Source organism: Salvelinus alpinus, chromosome 6 (genome assembly GCF_045679555.1).
Source record: "Salvelinus alpinus chromosome 6, SLU_Salpinus.1, whole genome shotgun sequence".
Taxonomy (NCBI): Eukaryota; Metazoa; Chordata; class Actinopteri; order Salmoniformes; family Salmonidae; genus Salvelinus; species Salvelinus alpinus.
Genome location: NC_092091.1, coordinates 91,737,539 through 91,760,289, shown reverse-complemented (window position 1 = coordinate 91,760,289; position 22,751 = coordinate 91,737,539). Strand labels below are relative to the sequence as shown.

General features: G+C 44.0%; 1 protein-coding gene across 3 annotated transcripts; it reads right to left on the bottom strand.

Annotated features, from left to right (window-relative positions):
- Positions 1-9,240: 9,240 nt before the first annotated feature.
- On the bottom strand, positions 9,241-22,513 carry LOC139579594 (uncharacterized). 3 transcript variants are annotated; one of them, XR_011675796.1, is made up of 10 exons: positions 22,394-22,410; positions 22,000-22,079; positions 17,095-17,352; positions 16,751-16,996; positions 12,813-13,067; positions 11,822-12,160; positions 11,454-11,723; positions 11,168-11,251; positions 9,489-11,028; positions 9,241-9,451 (listed from the first exon to the last, which is right to left on the bottom strand). XR_011675796.1 is itself a non-coding variant. In XM_071408356.1 (9 exons), exons 3-9 carry the CDS (start codon positions 17,337-17,339, stop codon positions 10,962-10,964), a joined length of 1,506 nt encoding a protein of 501 aa, XP_071264457.1. In that variant the 5' UTR covers positions 17,340-17,352; positions 22,000-22,079; positions 22,394-22,410; the 3' UTR covers positions 9,241-10,961. The 3 variants fall into 3 exon arrangements, 2 of the variants coding, with proteins under 2 accessions (XP_071264457.1, XP_071264458.1); XM_071408356.1 differs by having other exon boundaries at positions 9,241-11,028; XM_071408357.1 differs by lacking the exon at positions 22,000-22,079 and having other exon boundaries at positions 9,241-11,028; positions 22,394-22,513.
- Positions 22,514-22,751: the final 238 nt, after the last annotated feature.

Genomic DNA, 22,751 nt, shown 5'->3' with positions numbered 1-22,751 from the left:
TCTGGTCTGATTAAACAAAAATAGAACTGTTTGACCATAATGACCATCGTTATGTTTGGAGGAAAAATAGGGAGGCTTGCAAGCCGAAGAACACCATCCCAACCGTGAAGCACGGGTGTGGCAGCGTCATGTTGTGGGGGTGCTTTGCTGCAGGAGGGACTGGTGCACATCACAAAATAGATGGCTTCATGAGGAAGGACAATTATGTGGATATATTGAAGCAACATCTCAAGGCATCAGTCAGGAAGTTAAACCTTGGTCACAAATGGGTCTTCCAAATGGACAATGACCCCAAGCATACTTCCAAAGTTGTGGTAATATGGCTTAAGGGCAACAAAGTCAAGGTATTGGAGCGGCCATCACAAAGCCCTGACCTCAATCCTATAGAACATTTGTGGGCAGAACTGAAAACCTCTGTGTGAGCAAGGAGGCCTACAAACCTGACTCAGTTACACCAGCTCTGTCAGGAGGAATGGGCCAAAATTCATCCAACTTATTGTGGGAAGGTTGTGGAATGCTACCCAAAACGTTTGACCCAAGTTAAACAATTTAAAGGCAATGCTACCAAATACTAATTCAGTGTATGTAAACTTCTGACCCACTGGGAACGTGATGAAAGAAATAAAAGCTGAAATAAATCATTCTCTCTACTAATATTCTGACATTTCACATTCTTAAAATAAAGTGGTGATCCTAACTGACCTAAGACAGGGAATTTTTACTAGGATTAAATGTCAGGAATTGTGAAAAACTGAGTTTAAATGTATTTGGCTAAGGTGTATGTAAACTTCCGACTTCAACTGTATATAGTGTATACTAATAGGATACTATACAATCACTTACCAACAAGGTAGTCTGTCATCTCTGGGTCTTCCTCGAAGGGGAAGCAGCTGATCCATTGCTGTAAGTCAGCGTCGCCTAAGGTCCTCTTCCTTGTGATGTCGAGAATCATCAGTAACTCGTAGCATGCAGCCTCTCCTTTGGCTGAGACCCAGTCCAGAATTCTTCTGGTTTGGTCAAAACGGTCAACTTCAGCCTGAATTTTACTGACTTCCTCCTCGTGAAGAACCTTGCGCTGGAACAGGTTTTCCACAATGAGGGGCAGATTCTGGAGCCTTCCAATGAGACGTAACCTTCCATTTGTAATGTACTCTAAAGCAGATTGTCTTGTAGAAGCCATGTCTCAGGTTGTTTCTGCAGCATCACTGGTATGTTTCAACACGTAGGATCTCTGGAAGAAGACAGTACATAGTCAGTCAATAGTAGAACAATCAAGTAATGATTAGGTTTATTTATTAAATTTAACTTTTTATCCCATGTAAATAAACATACACCAACTACATGTGACTGTATCTATGACAATGGAGTAAAACAAGAGTATATTTGGGGTTCTGATGGGGTCAGATAAAAGATGGATGACAGTTGAACTGATTCAGTTAAGTTAACTGCACTATGGTTACCTGAACGTTGTTGGACATGATCTCTTCCATGCATATCAGTAACAGTACTTCTCCTGGAGTAGGATATTAAAATACTACTCATATTACACATATGATATATCTAGCAATTCATTTTTTCAGAAAATAACTGATCTGTGGGTCAGTGGAGGATAATTAGTGGAGGATAATCAGTGGAGGATAATCAGTGGAGGATAATCAGTGGAGGATAATCAGTGGAGGATAATCAGTGGAGGATAATTAGTGGAGGATAATCAGTGGAGGATAATTAGTGGAGGATAATCAGTGGAGGATAATCAGTGGAGGATAATTAGTGGAGGATAATCAGTGGAGGATAATCAGTGGAGGATAATTAGTGGAGGATAATTAGTGGAGGATAATCAGTGGAGGATAATTAGTGGAGGATAATTAGTGGAGGACAATCAGTGGAGGATAATCAGTGGAGGATAATCAGTGGAGGATAATCAGTGGAGGATAATTAGTGGAGGATAATCAGTGGAGGATAATCAGTGGAGGATAATCAGTGGAGGATAATTAGTGGAGGATAATCAGTGGAGGATAATCAGTGGAGGATAATTAGTGGAGGATAATTAGTGGAGGACAATCAGTGGAGGACAATCAGTGGAGGATAATCAGTGGAGGATAATTAGTGGAGGATAATTAGTGGAAGATAATTAGTGGAGGACAATCAGTGGAGGATAATCAGTGGAGGATAATCAGTGGAGGATAATTAGTGGAGGATAATTAGTGGAGGATAATCAGTGGAGGACAATCAGTGGAGGATAATTAGTGGAGGATAATTAGTGGAAGATAATTAGTGGAGGACAATCAGTGGAGGATAATTAGTGGAGGATAATTAGTGGAGGATAATTAGTCGAGGACAATCAGTGGAGGATAATTAGTCGAGGACAATCAGTGGAGGATAATTAGTGGAGGATCATCAGTGGAGGATAATCAGTGGAGGATAATCAGTGGAGGATAATCAGTGGAGGATAATTAGTGGAGGACAATCAGTGGAGGATAATCAGTGGAGGATAATTAGTGGAGAATAATCAGTGGAGGATAATTAGTGGAGGATAATTAGTGGAGGATAATCAGTGGAGGATAATTAGTGGAGGATAATCAGTGGAGGATAATCAGTGGAGGATAATCAGTGGAGGATAATTAGTGGAGGATAATCAGTGGAGGATAATCAGTGGAGGATCATCAGTGGAGGATAATCAGTGGAGGATAATTAGTGGAGGACAATCAGTGGAGGATAATCAGTGGAGGATAATTAGTGGAGAATAATCAGTGGAGGATAATTAGTGGAGGATAATTAGTGGAGGATAATCAGTGGAGGATAATTAGTGGAGGATAATCAGTGGAGGATAATCAGTGGAGGATAATCAGTGGAGGATAATTAGTGGAGGATAATCAGTGGAGGACAATCAGTGGAGGATAATCAGTGGAGGATAATCAGTGGAGGATAATTAGTGGAGGATAATCAGTGGAGGATAATTAGTGGAGGATAATTAGTGGAGGATAATCAGTGGAGGATAATTAGTGGAGGATAATCAGTGGAGGATAATCAGTGGAGGATAATCAGTGGAGGATAATTTTTTATCCTTTATCAATTTTCGAGTAGAATGAGCAGCAGCTACGTTTGGCTACATACGGACTTTTAGTGGAATTACCATTAATGTGATTGGATGTTAATTATTTGACTAGGCTACTTGTATTTCACATTGTGTTGTTATTTCGCTAAAAACTAGATGGTTTAATTGTATTTTTGGCAGTGAAACGAGGCTACTCAGATAAGAAACGAAACAGAACCTAAATGTATAGCCCCGTTGGAAAATCTAAATGGACTGTTTGTAAATGTGAACCACATTTTTATTTGGCGTACCCCTGATGGCATTGCCAGCTTGGGAATAGCTGGTCTAGATTGAAGATGGGAAGGTTAAGACAACAACGTCACAATAATGAGGAGGTTCTACCGCTCTGATTCAACCATTGGACCAGCTCAAGCGTTGTAGCTACGCTGCCTCGGCAGAAGGTAAGCGGTCAGAAGCAGATCATAAGAGAATGTCAGAAAAAGACAACCATCTAGTCTGCTAGCTAACGTTAGCATATAAGATACATCTTATTCATACATAGCTGACATAGCTAGCTAGTCAGGTTGAAGATGGGTTGAAGACAACCATCTAGTCTGCTAGCTAACGTTAGCATATAAGATACATCTTATTCATACATAGCTGACATAGCTAGCTGGTCAGGTTGAAGATGGGTTGAAGACAACCATCTAGCCTGCTAGCTAACGTTAGCATATAAGATACATCTTATTCATACATAGCTGACATCGCTAGCTGATCAGGTTGAAGACAACCATCTAGCCTGCTAGCTAACGTTAGCATATAAGATACATCTCAATCATATATAGCTGACATAGCTAGCTAGTCAGGTTGAAGATGGGTTTAAGACAACCATCTAGCCTGCTAGCTAACGTTAGCATATACGATACATCTCAATCATATATAGCTGACATAGCTAGCTGATCAGGTTGAAGACTGTAAACTCTCCTTCCAGTCTCACATTAAGCATCTCCAATCCAAAATGAAATCTAGAATCGGCTTACTATTTCACAACAAAGCCTCCTTCACTCATGCTGCCAAACATACCCTTGTAAAACTGACTATCCTACCGATCCTTGACTTCAGCAATGTCATTTACAAAATAGCCTCCAAACCTCTACTCAGCAAATTGGATGTAGTCTATCACAGTGCCATCCGTTTTGTCACCAAAGCCCCATATGCTACCCACCACTGCAACCTGTATGCTCTTGTTGGCTGGGCCTCGCTACATATTCATTGCCAAACCCAGTGCTACAGGTCATCTATAAGTCTTTGCTAGGTAAAGCCCCGGCTTATCTCAGCTCACTGGTCACCACAGCAACACCCACCGTTAGCACGCGCTCCAGCAGGTATATTTCACTGGTCATCCCCAAAGCCAACACCTCCTTTGGCCGCCTTTCCTTCCAGTTCTCTGATACCAATGACTGGAACGAATTGCAAAAATCACTGAAGCTGGAGACTTATATCTCCCTCTCTAACTTTAGGCATCAGGTGTCAGAGCAGCTTACCTATCACTGTACCTGTGCACAGCCCATCTCCAAATAGCACACCCAACTATCTCATCCCGATATTGTTATTTTTTGTTGTTGTTGCTCTTTTGCACCCCAGTATCTCTACTTGCACATCACCATCTGCAAGTCATACATCTCATTCATACATAGCTGAATAGCTAGCTGGTCAGGTTGAAGATGGGTTTAAGACAACCATCTAGCCTGCTAGCTAACGTTAGCATATAAGATACATCTCATTCATACATAGCTGACATAGCTAGCTAGTCAGGTTGAAGATGGGTTTAAGACAACCATCTAGCCTGCTAGCTAACGTTAGCATATAAGATACATCTCATTCATACATAGCTGACATAGCTAGCTAGTCAGGTTGAAGATGGGTTTAAGACAACCATCTAGCCTGCTAGCTAACGTTAGCATATAAGATACATCTTATTCATACATAGCTGACATAGCTAGCTAGTCAGGTTGAAGACAACCATCTAGCCTGCTAGCTAACGTTAGCATATACGATACATCTCAATCATATATAGCTGACATAGCTAGCTAGTCAGGTTGAAGATGGGTTTAAGACAACCATCTAGCCTGCTAGCTAACGTTAGCATATACGATACATCTCAATCATATATAGCTGACATAGCTAGCTGGTCAGGTTGAAGACAACCATCTAGCCTGCTAGCTAACGTTAGCATATAAGATACATCTTATTCATATATAGCTGACATAGCTAGCTGATCAGGTTGAAGATGGGTTGAAGACAACCATCTAGCCTGCTAGCTAACGTTAGCATATAAGATACATCTTATTCATACATAGCTGAATAGCTAGCTGGTCAGGTTGAAGATGGGTTGAAGACAACCATCTAGTCTGCTAGCTAACGTTAGCATATAAGATACATCTTATTCATACATAGCTGACATAGCTAGCTGGTCAGGTTGAAGACAACCATCTAGCCTGCTAGCTAACGTTAGCATATAAGATACATCTTATTCATACATAGCTGACATAGCTAGCTGGTCAGGTTTAAGACAACCATCTAGCCTGCTAGCTAACGTTAGCATATAAGACACATCTTATTCATACACAGCTGACATAGCTAGCTGGTCAGGTTGAAGATGGGAAGATCCAGACAAAGTAATCATTCCATGTGGAATATTAGCTAATGAGTGGGACCATCACCATTGCTGGATTCTATAAGATAAACATTGAAAACGTGACCAGTGATCTGGACATCTAGTAATCAAGTAGCTGTAGATTATTTAAACTAGTAGCACAAAGAGTTATGGGATATTATAATCCTCTTGTCTGAACCTGTACATTCCGAACCTGTACATTCTGAACCATGGGAACACTCAAAATGGCCGCCAGACCACCCATTATGACGTCATTGACTTGAATGGAGACGATCTTCTATTCATTCTTGTTTCTATGGTTACCCCGATATAGGACGCTGCGCATGCGTGCATTGGCGTCCTCGGTGGCTACAATGCGGGGCCTGCAAAATAACTGGCAACATTGTGTAGGCGGGTAGACTACTTGTTTCCCAAATCCTGTTATTGAATATCGATAATCCGTAACTCCTTGTCCGTCGGTCAGGGTTCTATCATGTGTGGATATCTGTAGACCTATAGAAACCGTCTGAACCGAACTTTTCTCCAAACCGGCACCTTGGCTGTGGTAGACAGCGCGCAAGAAGCCCTTCCTCGTAGCCTAATACAGGGAAGTTATAGGTGCCGGTTTGGAGACAAGTTCGGTTCAGACGGTTTCTATAAAGTTATCCACACACAATCCGGTCCGACGGACAAGGGATTATAGACACATATGCCTTCAGTAACAGGGTTTTCGTAAACAAGTAGGCTACCCCCCCTAAAGAATTTCACCTGTTATTTTCCGGGCACCGCATTGTAGCCACCTACTGTAGGACGCCATGCGCAGCGTCCGATATAGGGCTATACTGGGCACAGATGAGGTCTTTATAAATTATATTCTTCATGAATCGTTAAATTAAATGGCCATTGAACAGTTATATTGCAGATTGTTGCCTACCTTATCGTTGTATCGTCTCTCTCCCTCCACCTGAGTGGAGAATAGCAGGATTCATCCTAATATTATGTGGATCACTGGATGATAGTAATACAACCTGAAAGGATATTAGGACACACATCAAACTAGACTGTAAATGTGTTGTCATCTCCTATCGACAACTACATCTACTAGTTGTCTGCTGCTACAGTTACCTTGTGTGTCGATATACCTATTTTACTTTCACTTATACTTCCGTGTATAGAAACATTATTGGGGGCGGTTCAGCAAGACGCAATGTTTTTGAACAGATATAAAATACACTATGTAGGACAAACATGCCTCAGACATTTAGAAATAAGCAATCACATCTATTCATGACATTTAGAATAAGGAATCACGTCTATTCATGACATTTAGAATAAGGAATCACGTCTATTCATGACATTTAGAATAAGGAATCACGTCTATTCATGACATTTAGAATAAGGAATCACATCTATTCATGACATTTAGAATAAGGAATCACATCTATTCATCACATTTAGAATAAGGAATCACATCTATTCATGACATTTAGAATAAGGAATCACATCTATTCATGACATTTAGAATAAGGAATCACATCTATTCATGACATTTAGAATAAGGAATCACATCTATTCATGACATTTAGAATAAGAAATCACATCTATTCATGACATTTAGAATAAGGAATCACATCTATTCATGACATTTAGAATAAGGAATCACGTCTATTCATGACATTTAGAATAAGGAATCACGTCTATTCATGACATTTAGAATAAGGAATCACGTCTATTCATGACATTTAGAATAAGGAATCACATCTATTCATGACATTTAGAATAAGGAATCACGTCAGCTCTATTCTTGCCATTTTTAATGGCAACATTCGACAATCTTTGGCTACTGAAAATGGTTTTGTTGTAGTCGTCACCAGCAGGTAAGCCGTCTCATACTTTTCAGGGGTGTATTCAATAGTGCAGATCGTAGCAAAATGTTTTGCAACAAGAACGAGCGTTTCTTTCTTGACAAGTTCAGGTTAGTCCCTCCCTGTTTCTGACGGTTTGTTTCCATTTGGTTCCTAATGAATACGCCTCGGGGCAACGTTCTGTTGCCAAACGTTGTCGATAGAATTAGCAGATATAGAGCCGACCTGATTTACTATTCTTAATGTCAGAGAGGCATGTTTGTTCATAACATCTGAACGTTCCAAAACGTTGGGTCCTGTTCAGTGAACATGCCCCAGTTAGTTTAGTCCCGGGCAATGACTATCATTTCATTCATGCATTATGAATGAAGTCGGTCGGTCGGTCGGTCTATTAAAAGCTACAGGAGTTATAATCTTAATGACGTGTAAACTATGATGCAGAACTTGTCTCTGGAGTTTCCAGGCTGCTTGCTGAATGAATGATCTACAGCAGTGATCAGTCAGTGGTCTGTTGCAGTCTGAGTCTGATGCTATAACTTAGAAGCTTCAGCAGTTTAACATCCAGTCTGTTCTACAAGGACCCTTCATGTACTATTATAACATGTTCTAGTATATAAAGTCTGAATGATCAGTTTTAGCTGAATACAGTCTCTCTTTATTGCAGTTAGCCTGCCGAACACTATCAGGCTACGACATGGTTATTACACTACCAGGCTACGACATGGTTATTACACTATCAGGCTACTACATGGTTATTACACTATCAGGTTACGACATGGTTATTACACTATCAGGCTACGACATGGTTATTACACTATCAGGCTACGACATGGTTATTACACTATCAGGCTACGACATGGTTATTACACTATCAGGTTACGACATGGTTATTACAATATCAGGCTACTACATGGTTATTACACTATCAGGCTACGACATGGTTATTACACTATCAGGTTACGACATGGTTATTACACTATCAGACTACGACATGGTTATTACACTATCAGGTTACGACATGGTTATTACACTATCAGGCTACGACATGGTTATTACACTATCAGGTTACGACATGGTTATTACACTATCAGGTTACGACATGGTTATTACACTATCAGGCTACGACATGGTTATTACACTATCAGGTTACGACATGGTTATTACACTATCAGGCTACGACATGGTTATTACACTATCAGGTTACGACATGGTTATTACACTATCAGGCTACGACATGGTTATTACACTATCAGGCTACGACATGGTTATTACACTATCAGGCTACGACATGGTTATTACACTATCAGACCTTAGAACTTTCCAAGAAATGGAACGTTCCAAAAGGAGATTCTGTTGACGTCATTGACCTAATATGGTGCTTCCTGGTAAATGGACGGGTCCGGCTTTCCCGAGATCGGCCTGTCAGAGGGAGACGTCTTCAACTAACAACTTTTACATCGTCATGAAAAGATACACACTTGATACACAGCAATAACCTGAAAGTGATGTTTTACTAGTAATGAGTTCAACCTACAGAGAAAACACAGTAACAAACATCCATCATGTGTCTTATGGTTCATTTATTAAAAACACAAATACTAAATATTCATAAATGATTTACACGGTCAAAAAAAGTAAACTTTTGGGAGGTTTTTCTGTTTTGATATCAGAAAATAAAGACTTAAAACGTTTTTCTTTTGTTTTATTTTGATAGAGACAAGGACCAACACATCAACACATTAAACAATCTTCAGATGCACTATAGTGTTTCCAGCCTAAACTCATTTCCAACACCTGTCCCTAGATGGTTGTTATGGAAACAAAGGGAAAGTAATACATCATCAACTGATAATCACATCAAACTTTATTAGTCACATGAACACAACAGGTGTAGAACTTAAAAATGAAATGCTGAATACAACAGGTGTAGAACCTTACAGTGAAATGCTGAATACAACAGGTGTAGAACATACAGTGAAATGCTGAACACAACAGGTGTAGTACTTACAGTGAAATGCTGAATACAACAGGTGTAGTAGCAGTAAATAACAATAGAGAGGCAAAATACAGGGGTTACCGGTACACAGTCAATGTGGAGGCTATATACAGGGTATTACGGTACAGAGTCAATGAGGAGGTTAATTGAGGTAATTGAGATAATATGTACATGAGTTAGAGTTATTAAAGTGACATTATCACAACATTATCATTACATTATCGTTACATTATCACAATTATATGCACAAAACAAATGTCATAGGCTACAGTTAGATCAAATGGAATACATATTTACCTCTAATATTTACAACAAATGGAGGTACAAGGATCTTAAAGAGATGCTCCGGTACTTTAGCCACTAAGAACGTGTGTTTTTTTTTAAATCTCACACTTTGGGCTGGATGTTTCAATATGTAGCTAATTCATACATAATCACTGTCTTACATCAAAAAGCCACAAAATCCCAAGTTGGAAAGCGACTTTTGTTGAAGCTGTGCCGCGCCATTTTCCCTCCATTTCCCTCCACATGGGCAATTAGAGTTCTATCTAATGAGCTTCAGCCCCTCGTATCTGAGTGACAGCTAGCAAGAAGCCAGCCCAGGGTTATCCAATGAGGTTGCAGGGCGGGCCACAGCAGAGAGAGAGAGCAATGACGTGGTGCACATATGTGATGTACAACATTTTCGGGGACCACTTTTGTCTTGTAAGTGTTACTATCAGCACTACTGGCTATAAAGTACACAAAAAGTAGCAGAGAATCTCTTTAATGAGTCTGTTGACTATAGTTTATAAATGATCGGACTGTTCCAGCTGGAACAACCAGTTTGTTGTGTGTCTTTTGTATTAAAATGTTCCATCAGTTTATGTTCCACATTATAGTGTTATTATACAACATTATCTTGTCTGTAAGGAAGGGTCTTCTGTCCTGAATTCAGCCTTCTCTTCCTGGACTAAGACCTGATGTTGTTTCACCAGATGTTAAACCTCTTGTCTGTCAGGAAGGGTCTTCTGTCCTGGATTCAGCCTTCTCTTCCTGGACTAAGACCTGATGTTGTTTCACCAGATGTTAAACCTCTTGTCTGTCAGGAAGGGTCTTCTGTCCTGGATTCAGCCTTCTCTTCCTGGACTAAGACCTGATGTTGTTTCACCAGATGTTAAACCTCTTGTCTGTCAGGAAGGGTCTTCTGTCCTGGATTCAGCCTTCTCTTCCTGGACTAAGACCTGATGTTGTTTCACCAGATGTTAAACCTCTTGTCTGTCAGGAAGGGTCTTCTGTCCTGGATTCAGCCTTCTCTTCCTGGACTAAGACCTGATGTTGTTTCACCAGATGTCAAACCTCTTGTCTGTCAGGAAGGGTCTTCTGTCCTGGATTCAGCCTTCTCTTCCTGGACTAAGACCTGATGTTGTTTCACCAGATGTCAAACCTCTTGTCTGTCAAGAAGGGTCTTCTGTCCTGGATTCTGTTGTTGAAGAGTCTATAGAACATGATTATTATTAATCATTATTACATCATTAGACAACACATCTCCATCCTCCAACAGTTGCCCCCAGCAACAGACACACCCATATGATCTCACACACACATGCTCTGCTCACCGTCACACACACCCTTACCGTACGGTGTGTATTGAAGTGTAAGTAGAGACCAGTTGGAGTATTCTGTCAGTCAGAGCATCAGTGATGTCATTGTGGCTCAGGCTACAACAGAGAGAGAGAGAGAGAGAGACATTTGTAATCTAGTCTCACACACACACACACACACACACACACACACACACACACACACACACACACACACACACACACACACACACACACACACACACACACACACACACACACACACACACACACACACACACACACACACACACATACACACACAGGGAAAGCCACTCACTCCAGGACTTGTACTTTATGCAGGTGTGTGATCAGGGGCTGTAGGTGGTGGTCTGTGAGTTGACAGTGGCTGAGGTCCAGTTCTGACAGACCCTCTGAGTGTTCCAGAACCAGGGACAGAGATCCACAGGCCTTCTGGTCCAGCCTGGTCTCACTGAGGTCCAGCTCCCCATCCAGGGCTCTCCACAGGGACTCTGTGTGCCTCAGCAGCCCCTCTTCAATCCCCTCACACACAAGGTCCAGCAGCTGAAGTAGCAGAGCTTTGCTGGGACTGAGAGGACAAGAAGCAGAGACAACATCATGACACAGAGTAGGTTTAACTCCTACTGATAAACTAGTTGGTCAAGTGTTTGTCTCTGTGTGTCTAACCTCAGCTTGACGATATGCAGGATGGGAAGCAGCTCCCTCAGTGCTCTGTCCTCCACCTCACAGTCTCTTAGGATGAGCTGGACCTGGTTCTGGACCAGCTGGGTGCTGTGTTGGTTCTGCTTCAGAACAGAGTTGATGGCCCTGCAGTGGTCAGTGGTCAGACACAGAGCCTTCTCCTGGTCCTGAGCTGACAGGTCCACAGAGGAGGAGCAGGAGAAGTCCAGCCTGTAGTGCAGAGACCTGAGCAGCCATACTGCTATTGGTGGTGATGGTGCCCCCTCCTGGACCTGAGAGGCAGCACAGCACTGGAGGAAACTCAACAGTAACTTCCTGTCAACACTACAGAGAGAGAGATAGAGGGAGACAGAGAGACAGAGCGACAGAGAGCGAGAGACAGAGAGTGAGCGACAGAGACAGAGACAGAGAGAGAGAGACAGAGAGAGAGGGAGACAGAGAGAGAGGCAGAGAGACAGAGAGAGAAAGATAGAGAGAGACAGAGAGAGAGAGAGAGAGAGACAGAGAGACAGAGAGAGAGCGACAGAGAGCGAGAGACAGAGAGCGAGAGACAGAGAGTGAGCGACAGAGACAGAGAGAGAGAGAGACAGAGAGACAGCGAGACAGAGACAGCGAGACAGAGAGACAGACAGAGAGTGAGCGACAGAGACAGAGAGAGAGAGAGACCGAGAGAGAGAGAGACAGAGAGAGAGAGAGACAGAGGGAGACAGAGAGACAGAGAGAGAGACAGAGAGAGAGACAGAGAGAGAGACAGAGAGAGACTTATTTACACACCATCACACATTAAAACACTGATTAACACACTACAACTCTGTTTATCAGGTCAACTCCCAGGCGTTCCCCTTCAATTCCACCCCTAGCTGAGGTTAAGGTTAGTACATTACACCAAGGTTAGGGTTAGAGGTTAAATCAGTCAGGAAGTGGAAAGCCTCATAGTTATATCCATTCTAGCAGGGTCAAAGAGTGCCAACTAAACCTGAGTTGGGAGACTCTGTCCAGAAAAGGCAGGATGCTCTCTATCTCCCCCGGTGGTATGGAGGTCCACAGCAGGTTGACTTTGACTTGGTGGCTGTGCTGCAGGGTAAAACACAGAGCAGTACAGTCCACTCTGTCCAGCTCTCTGCTGTTCAGGTTGATCCAATGGTCTGAAGACCTCAACAAACTGGACACACAGTCACTGGCTCTGTCATAGATCTGTCTGATGGTGGACTTTACAAAGCTGGAACTGGACCTGAGCAAACATGGAGAATGGATTGTTGTGGTTATGTCAAGGTTTTATAAAGATATGAATAATTAAAGTCTATAAATTTTGAATAAATATCTCCCACCTCTTGAATAAAACCTAATGATAATACAGAGGAAAACTCAGAACAACATGTCACTGGATACAAAGTTATTTTCTTCTTTCTAGAAAGTCTGATCAGAGAAAGAACTTCATCCGGCGCCGAAACGAGATGGCCGCCTCGCTTCGCGTTCCTTGGAAAATATGCAGTATTTTGTTTTTTTATGTGTTATTTCTTACATCGGTACCCCAGGTAATCTTAGGTTTCATTACATACAGTCGGGAGGAACTACTGAATATACGATTAACGTCAACTCATCATCGTTCCTACCAGGAATATGACTTTGCCGAAACGGATCCAGTGTTTTGCCTTCCACCCAATACAATGGATCTGATCCCAGCCGGCGACCCTGTGCGACGCCGTAAAAGGGGCAAACGAGGCGGTCTCCTGGCCAGGCTTCGGAGACGGGCACATCGCGCTCCACTCCCTAGCATACTACTCGCCAATGTCCAGTCTCTTGACAATAAGGTTGATGAAATCCGAGCACGGGTAGCATTCCAGAGAGACATCAGGGATTGCAACGTGCTCTGTTTCACGGAAACATGGCTAACTCAAGAGACGCTAACGGAGTCGGTGCAGCCGGCTGGTTTCTTCATGCATCGCGCCGACAGAAACAAACATCTTTCTGGTAAGAAGAGGGGCGGGGGGGTATGCCTTATGATTAACGAGACGTGGTGTGATCATCATAACAACACACAGGAACTCAAGTCATTCTGTTCACCTGATCTAGAACTCCTCACAATAAAATGTCGACCGCATTATCTACCAAGGGAATTCTCTTCAATCATAATCACAGCCGTATATATTCCCCCCCAAGCAGACACATCGATGGCCCTGAACGAACTTTATCTGACTCTTTGTAAACTGGAAACCACACACCCTGAGGCTGCATTCATCGTAGCTGGGGATTTTAACAAGGCTAATCTAAAAACAAAACTCCCTAAATTCTATCAGCATATCGATTGTGCTACCAGGGCTGGAAAAACCCTAGATCATTGTTATACTAATTTCCGCGACGCATATAAGGCCCTCCCCCGCCCCCCTTTCGGAAAAGCTGACCACGACTCCATTTTGTTGATTCCAGCCTACAAACAGAAACTAAAACAACAAGCTCCCGCGCTCAGGTCTGTTCAACGCTGGTCCGACCAATCTGATTCCACGCTTCAAGACTGCTTAGATCACGCGGATTGGAATATGTTCCGCATTGCGTCCAACAACAATATTGACGAATATGCTGATTCGGTGAGCGAGTTCATTAGGAAGTGCATTGACGATGTCGTACCCACAGCAACGATTAAAACATTCCCAAACCAGAAACCGTGGATTGACGGCAGCATTCGCGTGAAACTGAAAGCGCGAACCACTGCTTTTAACCAGGGCAAGGTGACCGGAAGCATGACCGAATACAAACAGTGTAGCTATTCTCTCCGCAAGGCAATCAAACAGGCTAAGTCCCAGTACAGAGACAAAATCGAGTCGTAATTCAACAGCTCAGACACTAGAGGTATGTGGCAGGGTCTACAGTCAATCACGGATTACAAAAAGAAAACCAGCCCCGTCGCGGACCAGGATGTCTTGCTCCCAGACAGGCTAAACAACTTTTTTGCCCGCTTTGAGGACAATACAGTGCCACTGACACGGCCCCCTACCAAAACCTGCGGGCTCTCCTTCACTGCAGCCGAGGTGAGTAAAACATTTAAACGTGTTAACCCTCGCAAGGCTGCAGGCCCAGACGGCATTCCCAGCCGCGTCCTCAGAGCATGCGCAGACCAGCTGGCTGGTGTGTTTACGGACATATTCAATCAATCCTTATCCCAGTCTGCTGTTCCCACATGCTTCAAGAGGGCCACCATTGTTCCTGTTCCCAAGAAAGCTAAGGTAACTGAGCTAAACGACTAGCGCCCCGTAGCACTCACTTCCGTCATCATGAAGTGCTTTGAGAGACTAGTCAAGGACCATATCACCTCCACCCTACCGGACACCCTAGACCCACTCCAATTTGCTTACCGACCCAATAGGTCCACAGACGACGCAATCGCAACCACACTGCACACTGCCCTAACCCATCTGGACAAGAGGAATACCCATGTGAGAATGCTGTTCATCGATTACAGCTCAGCATTTAACACCATAGTACCCTCCAAACTCGTCATCAAGCTCGAGACCCTGGGTCTCGACCCCGCCCTGTGCAACTGGGTCCTGGACTTCCTGACGGGCCGCCCCCAGGTGGTGAGGGTAGGTAACAACATCTCCACCCCGCTGATCCTCAACACTGGGGCCCCACAAGGGTGCGTTCTGAGCCCTCTCCTGTACTCCCTGTTCACCCACGACTGCGTGGCCATGCACGCCTCCAACTCAATCATCAAGTTTGCGGATGACACTACAGTGGTAGGCTTGATTACCAACAACGACGAGACGGCCTACAGGGAGGAGGTGAGGGCCCTCGGAGTGTGGTGTCAGGAAAATAACCTCACACTCAACGTCAACAAAACAAAGGAGATGATTGTGGACTTCAGGAAACAGCAGAGGGAGCACCCCCCTATCCACATCGACGGGTCAGTAGTGGAGAAGGTGGAAAGTTTTAAGTTCCTCGGTGTACACATCACGGACAAACTGAATTGGTCCACCCACACAGACAGCGTCGTGAGCCTCAGGAGGCTGAAGAAATTCGGCTTGTCACCAAAAGCACTCACAAACTTCTACAGATGCACAATCGAGAGCATCCTGTCGGGCTGTATCACCGCCTGGTACGGCAACTGCTCCGCCCACAACCGTAAGGCTCTCCAGAGGGTAGTGAGGTCTGCAGAACGCATCACCGGGGGCAAACTACCTGCCCTCCAGGACACCTACACCACCCGATGTCACAGGAAGGCCATAAAGATCATCAAGGACAACAACCACCCAAGCCACTGCCTGTTCACCCCGCTATCATCCAGAAGGCGAGGTCAGTACAGGTGCATCAAAGCAGGGACCGAGAGACTGAAAAACAGCTTCTATCTCAAGGCCATCAGACTGTTAAACAGCCACCACTAACATTTAGCGGCCGCTGCCAACATACTGACTCAACTCCAGCCACTTCAAAAATGGGAATTGATGGAAATTATGTAAAAATGTACCACTAGCCACTTTAAACAATGCCACTTAATATAATGTTTACATACCCTACATTACCCATCTCATATGTATATACTGTACTCTATATCATCTACTGCATCTTGCCATCTTTATGTAATACATGTACCACTAGCCACTTTAAACTATGCCACTTTATGTTTACATACCCTACAGTACTCATCTCATATGTATATACCGTACTCTATACCATCTACTGCATCTTGCCTATGCCGTTCTGTACCACCACTCATTCATATATCTTTATGTACATATTCTTTATCCCTTTACACTTGTGTGTGTATAAGGTAGTAGTTGTGGAATTGTTAGGTTAGATTACTTGTTGGTTATTACTGCATTGTCAGAACTAGAAGCACAAGCATTTCGCTACACTCGCATTAACATCTGCTAACCATGTGTATGTGACTAATAAAATTTGATTTGATTTGATTTGAACCACCTCTTGAGAGTAATCCTTCCCAGAAAGGGGAGAAGATCTGAGATGTTCTTCTCTAGAAGCCTGTTCTTCCTGAGGTCCACAGTGATGTTGTGGGTTGAATGCTGCAGCAGAGAGAGAAGCACTTCCCAGTCCAGCCTGCAGGAGGTCAGGTCTCCACCAACCTTCTCCAGGAACCACTGAGTCAAGTCCTTGTCCTGAGCTTCATACACAACTACAGTCAGCTGCTGCAGAGTGTCTGAGTTCAGTCTAGGAGGTTGGAACATACAGGCAGTCAGAAATATGAAGAAAAACACATGAATGAAGTTACTATTTCTACTTTTAAAAAACATCAGCTCCAGACTGACCTGAGAGAGAGAGATCCCTGGTGACACAGCAGTGTGATGAGAGAGTGACCCTGGATGCATAAGTCAGTCAGGTCCAGACACTGAACCCTCCAGAGTCTCAGCAGGGACGCCACACTACTCAGAGCCCTGGATAACACTCTCTCTGGTGCCTGGCTGCTCTTTAGGACCAAGGAGAGTTCTGGGACAGTCAGTGGAGTAGCACCTCTCTCTGTCCTCATAACCAGTCTGGACAGTTTCACTGCCATACCCACATTCAGCCTTTAATGAAAAGACAAAACTCAAGTCACTTTTTGAATCTGTACCCCAGCACTTTGAAATTATTAAATGACTATGAGGTTAAAGTGAAACGTGAATAATGATGAGTGAGAAAGTTAGAGGCACCAATATCATGCATGCTAACCTCTCACCATTACAATAACATGGAGGGGTTAGCATTTTATATCATATCCCCAAGACATGCTAACCTCTCATCACTAACAGGGAGATGTTAGTCTCGTGTCTTTGTAATGCCGGATTAAGTGTTATGACATGCTATTCTATAAAATACTTTCTCCGTAATTAATATTACCTGATTGAACTAATCATGTAAATATAATTAACTAGAGGAGGGGCACCACGAAATAATATTTATAGAGCTGTTATCTTCCGAATAAACTCTTAAGGACCTAGTAATATTTTACATCCATAGCAGTCAATATTAATCGTCATCTCATTCAGTCTCATCTGAAAGTTGTAAATCCTTGGTTATCTGCAAGAATCCTGGCTAACAAGTTGAATCAGCAATACAAAATTGGGTTTAACTATTTATTTACTAAATACCTAACTAAATCACACAGAATTACATATACACAGAAGGAATCATACCTTGATTACAAATTACGTCATAAAGGAAAACGTCCATAGCGGCCAGAACAGATATGACAGCTTGTTACATAAAATAAAAGGGGCTGGGTTTGAGTGAAAGAGCGGGAAGACTCAGTAACAAAGGAAGGAGCTGTGCTATCGTAAATACAATATATTATGCATTCTAAATTACCGGCCATTTGGAAAAGGAAAATGCAATAAATATTTACTCTGAGCTGCGCTTCGGTAGGTTGGTGGTAGATGGAAGACCGTGTTGCCCAACTGGGTCCTTTGTCCTTTGAAGAATGTCTGTTGCTCACTGGATACGTTGTAGTAACGTCGTTGTGTAGTAGACGGTTTACTCTGACTGTCCTTCCTAACCTGCGTTTGTAGCAGCTGTTGCTAACTCAAAGGCTAGGAGGTATCACTTCTGTAGTGAATAAGATTTCAAAGTTCATACCAGTCGCAACCAAAGCTCATGCTGAGGTTGGTTTAGTTCTGTAGTTATTACCTGAACCATTCTGACATGTGATCGTCACCCTAATATCCTCGGAACAGAAGGTAAAATTTTCGTCAATGGCTTATATAGTGGAGGGAGAGGGGTGTGTCTGAAAAGTTTATTACCTATGTCTCTTCACAGGGGCGGGCCACTGGTTGAGCAGAGGCCTAACCTTATGAAAACCCAAATCTCTCATTTGGAAGCTAAAATTACATTTAATCTCTTCACAAATAATTTAATATTCAAACATTTGAATTAAACAACAATTCCATGTGAATCCGATACCTCTGATGTTTAGACTTTCCACAGTAGAGTTTATGTCATTCTATCATTGATGAGAATGTGCCAGAGGGCAACCGAACTGACATAATATACCTTAAGTACCACCGCATGTTCAGTTGGTCGGATTACCAGAATATAGTTCAATCCCCCCCCTAACGTCTGATGTTCCAAGAATCTCTATGTTAACCAAAGGGGCTTTCTAATGTCACATCAGTAGAGTAGGGAGAGGAACGGGGGGGAAGGAGGTATTTATGACTGTCATAAACATACCCCCAGGCCAACGTCATGACATTAGCATTTAATATCCCAAGACATGCTAACCAATCACCTTAGCATTTGCATTTCTTTGGAGGTTATGATACTTATGTCTCTGTAGTTTTCTCACTCATCATTATTCAGGATTATCTGTAACCATGGTAGCGTCCACATTAGTGTAGAAGTGTTCAGAAACATAATCTATTCTTATTTACAATAGAAGTGACTCCAAAATGACAATACATTATTTACCATTCATTTCTATTGGGCACAAAATAATCTGAAGCACAACCAAAACAAACAGCAAATGTATCCAACAAGTTTGTAGAATCACAAGCTTGATGTAGTCATTCTGTTCTAGGAAGATGGGACCAAATACTAAACGTTTGATTACTTTAATACACATATCCAAATACTTGTAGTTCACTAAAATGGGTGGACTATGTACTAAACAGTTCACCTGACAGTCACACCCTGATCTGTTTCGCCTCCGAGGCATCCCAGGAAAGTTCCAGACGGCTCCGTTACCGAGTTCCCCCGAGTGTCTCCAAAATCTGCCGATTCATCTCTTCTTCCCGAGCCGATGCAACTAGGCAGGGCTGTCTCTAGCCGAACGGCGAAACATACATACGAAGAGTCAGAGACTCTCACAACCCTTTTCATGCTGTGGGGGAACCAGTCGAAATCTCTCCAGGTACTCATCGACTCTGGGGCTGTTGAGAGTTTCATGGACGCTAAACTGTCTGAACTGAACATCCCCACCCATTCCATTCACGTTGGAGCGCTGGATGGGCGCTCTATAGGCCGGGTCACTCATAATACTACTCTCATAAACCTACGGGTGTCAGGGAACCACAGCGAGACGATCCAATTCCTGCTAATTAAGTCTCCTCAGGGTCCCGTGGTATTGGGAATATCTTGGCTCCATCGACACAATCCCCTCATTGACTGGTCTGCTGGTGCCATCATGAGCTGGAGCCCATTCTGCCACGCAAATTGCCTGAAGTCAGTGCTCCCTGCACCGGGATGTCTTCCTGGGGCCACGAAAGTTGCCCCGGACCTCTCCGCATTTCCCGTGGAGTACCAGCACTTCCGGGGGGTGTTCATTATGACCAGGCCACTTTGCTTCTGCGGCACCGACCCCATGACTGTGGGATTGACCTTCTCCTAGGCACCACTCCGACCCGGGGATGACTGTACTCACTGTAGGGTCGAGAGACCAAGGCTATGGAGACCTATATTGAGGACTCCCTAGCTGCCGGGTTCATCCGTCCTTCTGCCTCCCCACCGGCGCAGGGTTCTTCTTTGTGGAAGGACAAAACCCTGCTCCCGTGCATCGACTACCAGGGTCTCAACGACATCATGGCGAAAAACCGCTACCCGTTACCACTCATCTACTCGGCCTTCGAGCCGCTCCAGGGGGCCATCGTGTTCTCCAAGATGGATCTGGTTCGTCTTTGTCCACCTCAACAACATCCTCGTCTTCTGGTGGCTTGGCCCCAGCCTACGTCCAGAGTGCAGCTGCAACATTTTCTGGGATTCACCAACTTCTATCGCCGCTTATTCCGGTTTTAGGGCACCCTGACTTCCCCCCTGTCTGCATCCAAGGTTCCGTTCACATGGTTCCCAGCTGCGGACCGGGCGTTCAGGGACCTCAAACACCATTTCACCACAGCTCCCATCTTGGTTCATCCTGACCCGTCCCGCCAGTTTGTGGTGGTGGCCGATGCTTCGGATGTCGGAGTGGGGGTGGTCCTTTTCCCAGCATTTGGCCCTGGACCTCAAGTTACATTCCTGCACCTTCTTCTCCCATCACCTCAATGCCACGGAGATGAATTACGATGTGGGGAATCGTGAGCTTCTCTCAGTGAAGATGGTATTGGAGGAGGCACTGGCTGGAGGGGGTGGAACATTCGTTCATTGTGTGGACAGACCCCGCGGCTACTCCCCCGGAAGTTGAAACCATCCTTCCCACGTCTTGCATGGCGACGGCATTCAGTTGGGAATAGGGAAGCAGGTCCGGGAGGCGCAGCATTCCCAGCCGAACACCGGAGGGCCCCAGATAATCGGATGTTTGTTCTGACGCTGTCTGCTCCTCGGTCCTGGAGTGGGCCCACTCCTCCAGGCTTGCCTGCCACCCGGGCTCCCACCGGACACTGGCCTTTGTGCGACAATGCTTTTGGTGGCCTACAATGGTTCCTGACGTCTCCGCGTTCGTCGCCACCTGCACGATTTGTGCGCAGAACAAGCTCATCGGCAAGCTCCAGCTGGTCTCCTCCAACCTATGCTTGTCCCTCACTGTCCCTGGTCTCACATATCCCTGGACTTTCTCACGGGTCTTTCCCTGGAAACCCCACCATCCTGATTTTCCAAAGCCGCCCACTTCATTCCTCTCCGCCAAAGAGATGGCCCAGCTCATGATACAGCACGTCTTCAGACGGAGGGTATGGCTGTTCACCCGAGATCTGCTCCTCCGGGTGAAGTCCCCCTGGTTTCCCCCTGGTTTATCGGTCCTTTCCCCATCTCCAAGATCATTATCCACTATGCTGTTCGTCTTCTTTTGCCCGTACCCTCCGTATACATCCCACTTTTCATGTTTCTAGGATCAAACCCATGTCTCACAGCCCTTTGTCTCCTGCTTCCAACGCCGGAAAACCAGGTAGTGCCTATAGAGGGGGGGGGGGGGGGGTACTGTCAGACCCTGATCTGTTTCACATGTCTTTATGATTGTCTCCATGCCCTTCCAAGTGTCGCCCATCTTCCCCATTATCCCCAGTGTATTTATACCTATGTTCTCTGTTCGTCTGTTGCCAGTTAGTTTTGTTTGTCAATTCTACCAGCGGTTTGCCCCTTTTCTCCTGTCTTTTCTAAAGTTCCTATTTTCTAGATTTCTCGGTTTGACCTGCCTGCCCTGAACTGCCATTCGGTACCTTGTCACACCATCCTGGATTATTGACCTCTGCCTGCGCCGACCCTGAGACTGCCTGCCGTTCTGTACATTTCGGACTCTGAAATGGATTACTGACCTCTGCCTGGCCTTGACCTGCCATCTTGCTTTTGAAATAAACTTCTGTTACTTCGACACTGTCTGCATCTTGGTCTTCTCCTGAAACGTGATTCCATAATATACATGACATTTGGTTCTCTAGAGTAGCTATTCTGAGTATAAACTTTCAGGTTTCATGTTAGAAGATTTCTGAAAGATAAAATTCACAAGATATCTAAAAGACAAATGTTTAGCATCACAAAATGTTCACAAATTCTTTGTGACATTTGGTAATGCAACATTTGTTATGTCAGGAAATCGGCAGATAAATGTTACCAGATTAAACCAACACTAAGCTTTATGTCAAATGTTTCTAAAAGACAGTAATCACTTGCGTCATATTATCACTAACCACCACACATATTCAGACTCACCTCAGCTGTGAGATGTAGGACAGACACTGAAAGAAACTCCTCACTTCACTCTCTTCATCTGACCAGCCCTTCAGCTACTGATTTCTTCTCTGGTTGGAGTTTCAGCACTTCTAGGAGGAGGGAGGCCTTTCTCTCTGAGAGGTCTATGGACCAGACTGCCGGACTGGCTGACTGGTAAACTGGCTGTAATGTGGGAAGGACACTCCTGCCTGTTTGAGTCTCATAGTCCTTCACATGTGAGTACAAATCCAGCAGGAAATCACATTTCTGATTGTGATATACTTTAGACAGTGACAACACTTTCTCTACAGTTGTTTGTATGGTTCCTCTCTCATGGAGAGCTGCTTGAAGACACAGA

Coding starts and splice junctions, on each gene's coding strand:
- LOC139579594 (XM_071408357.1), bottom strand. CDS start 17,339: ATGGCAGTGAAACTGTCCAGACTGGTTATGAGGACAGAGAGAGGTGCT. Junction 11,252..11,453: donor CATAAAGTACAAGTCCTGGA/GTGAGTGGCTTT, acceptor TCTCTGTTGTAG/CCTGAGCCACAATGACATCA. Junction 11,029..11,167: donor ACTTCAATACACACCGTACG/GTAAGGGTGTGT, acceptor CATGTTCTATAG/ACTCTTCAACAACAGAATCC.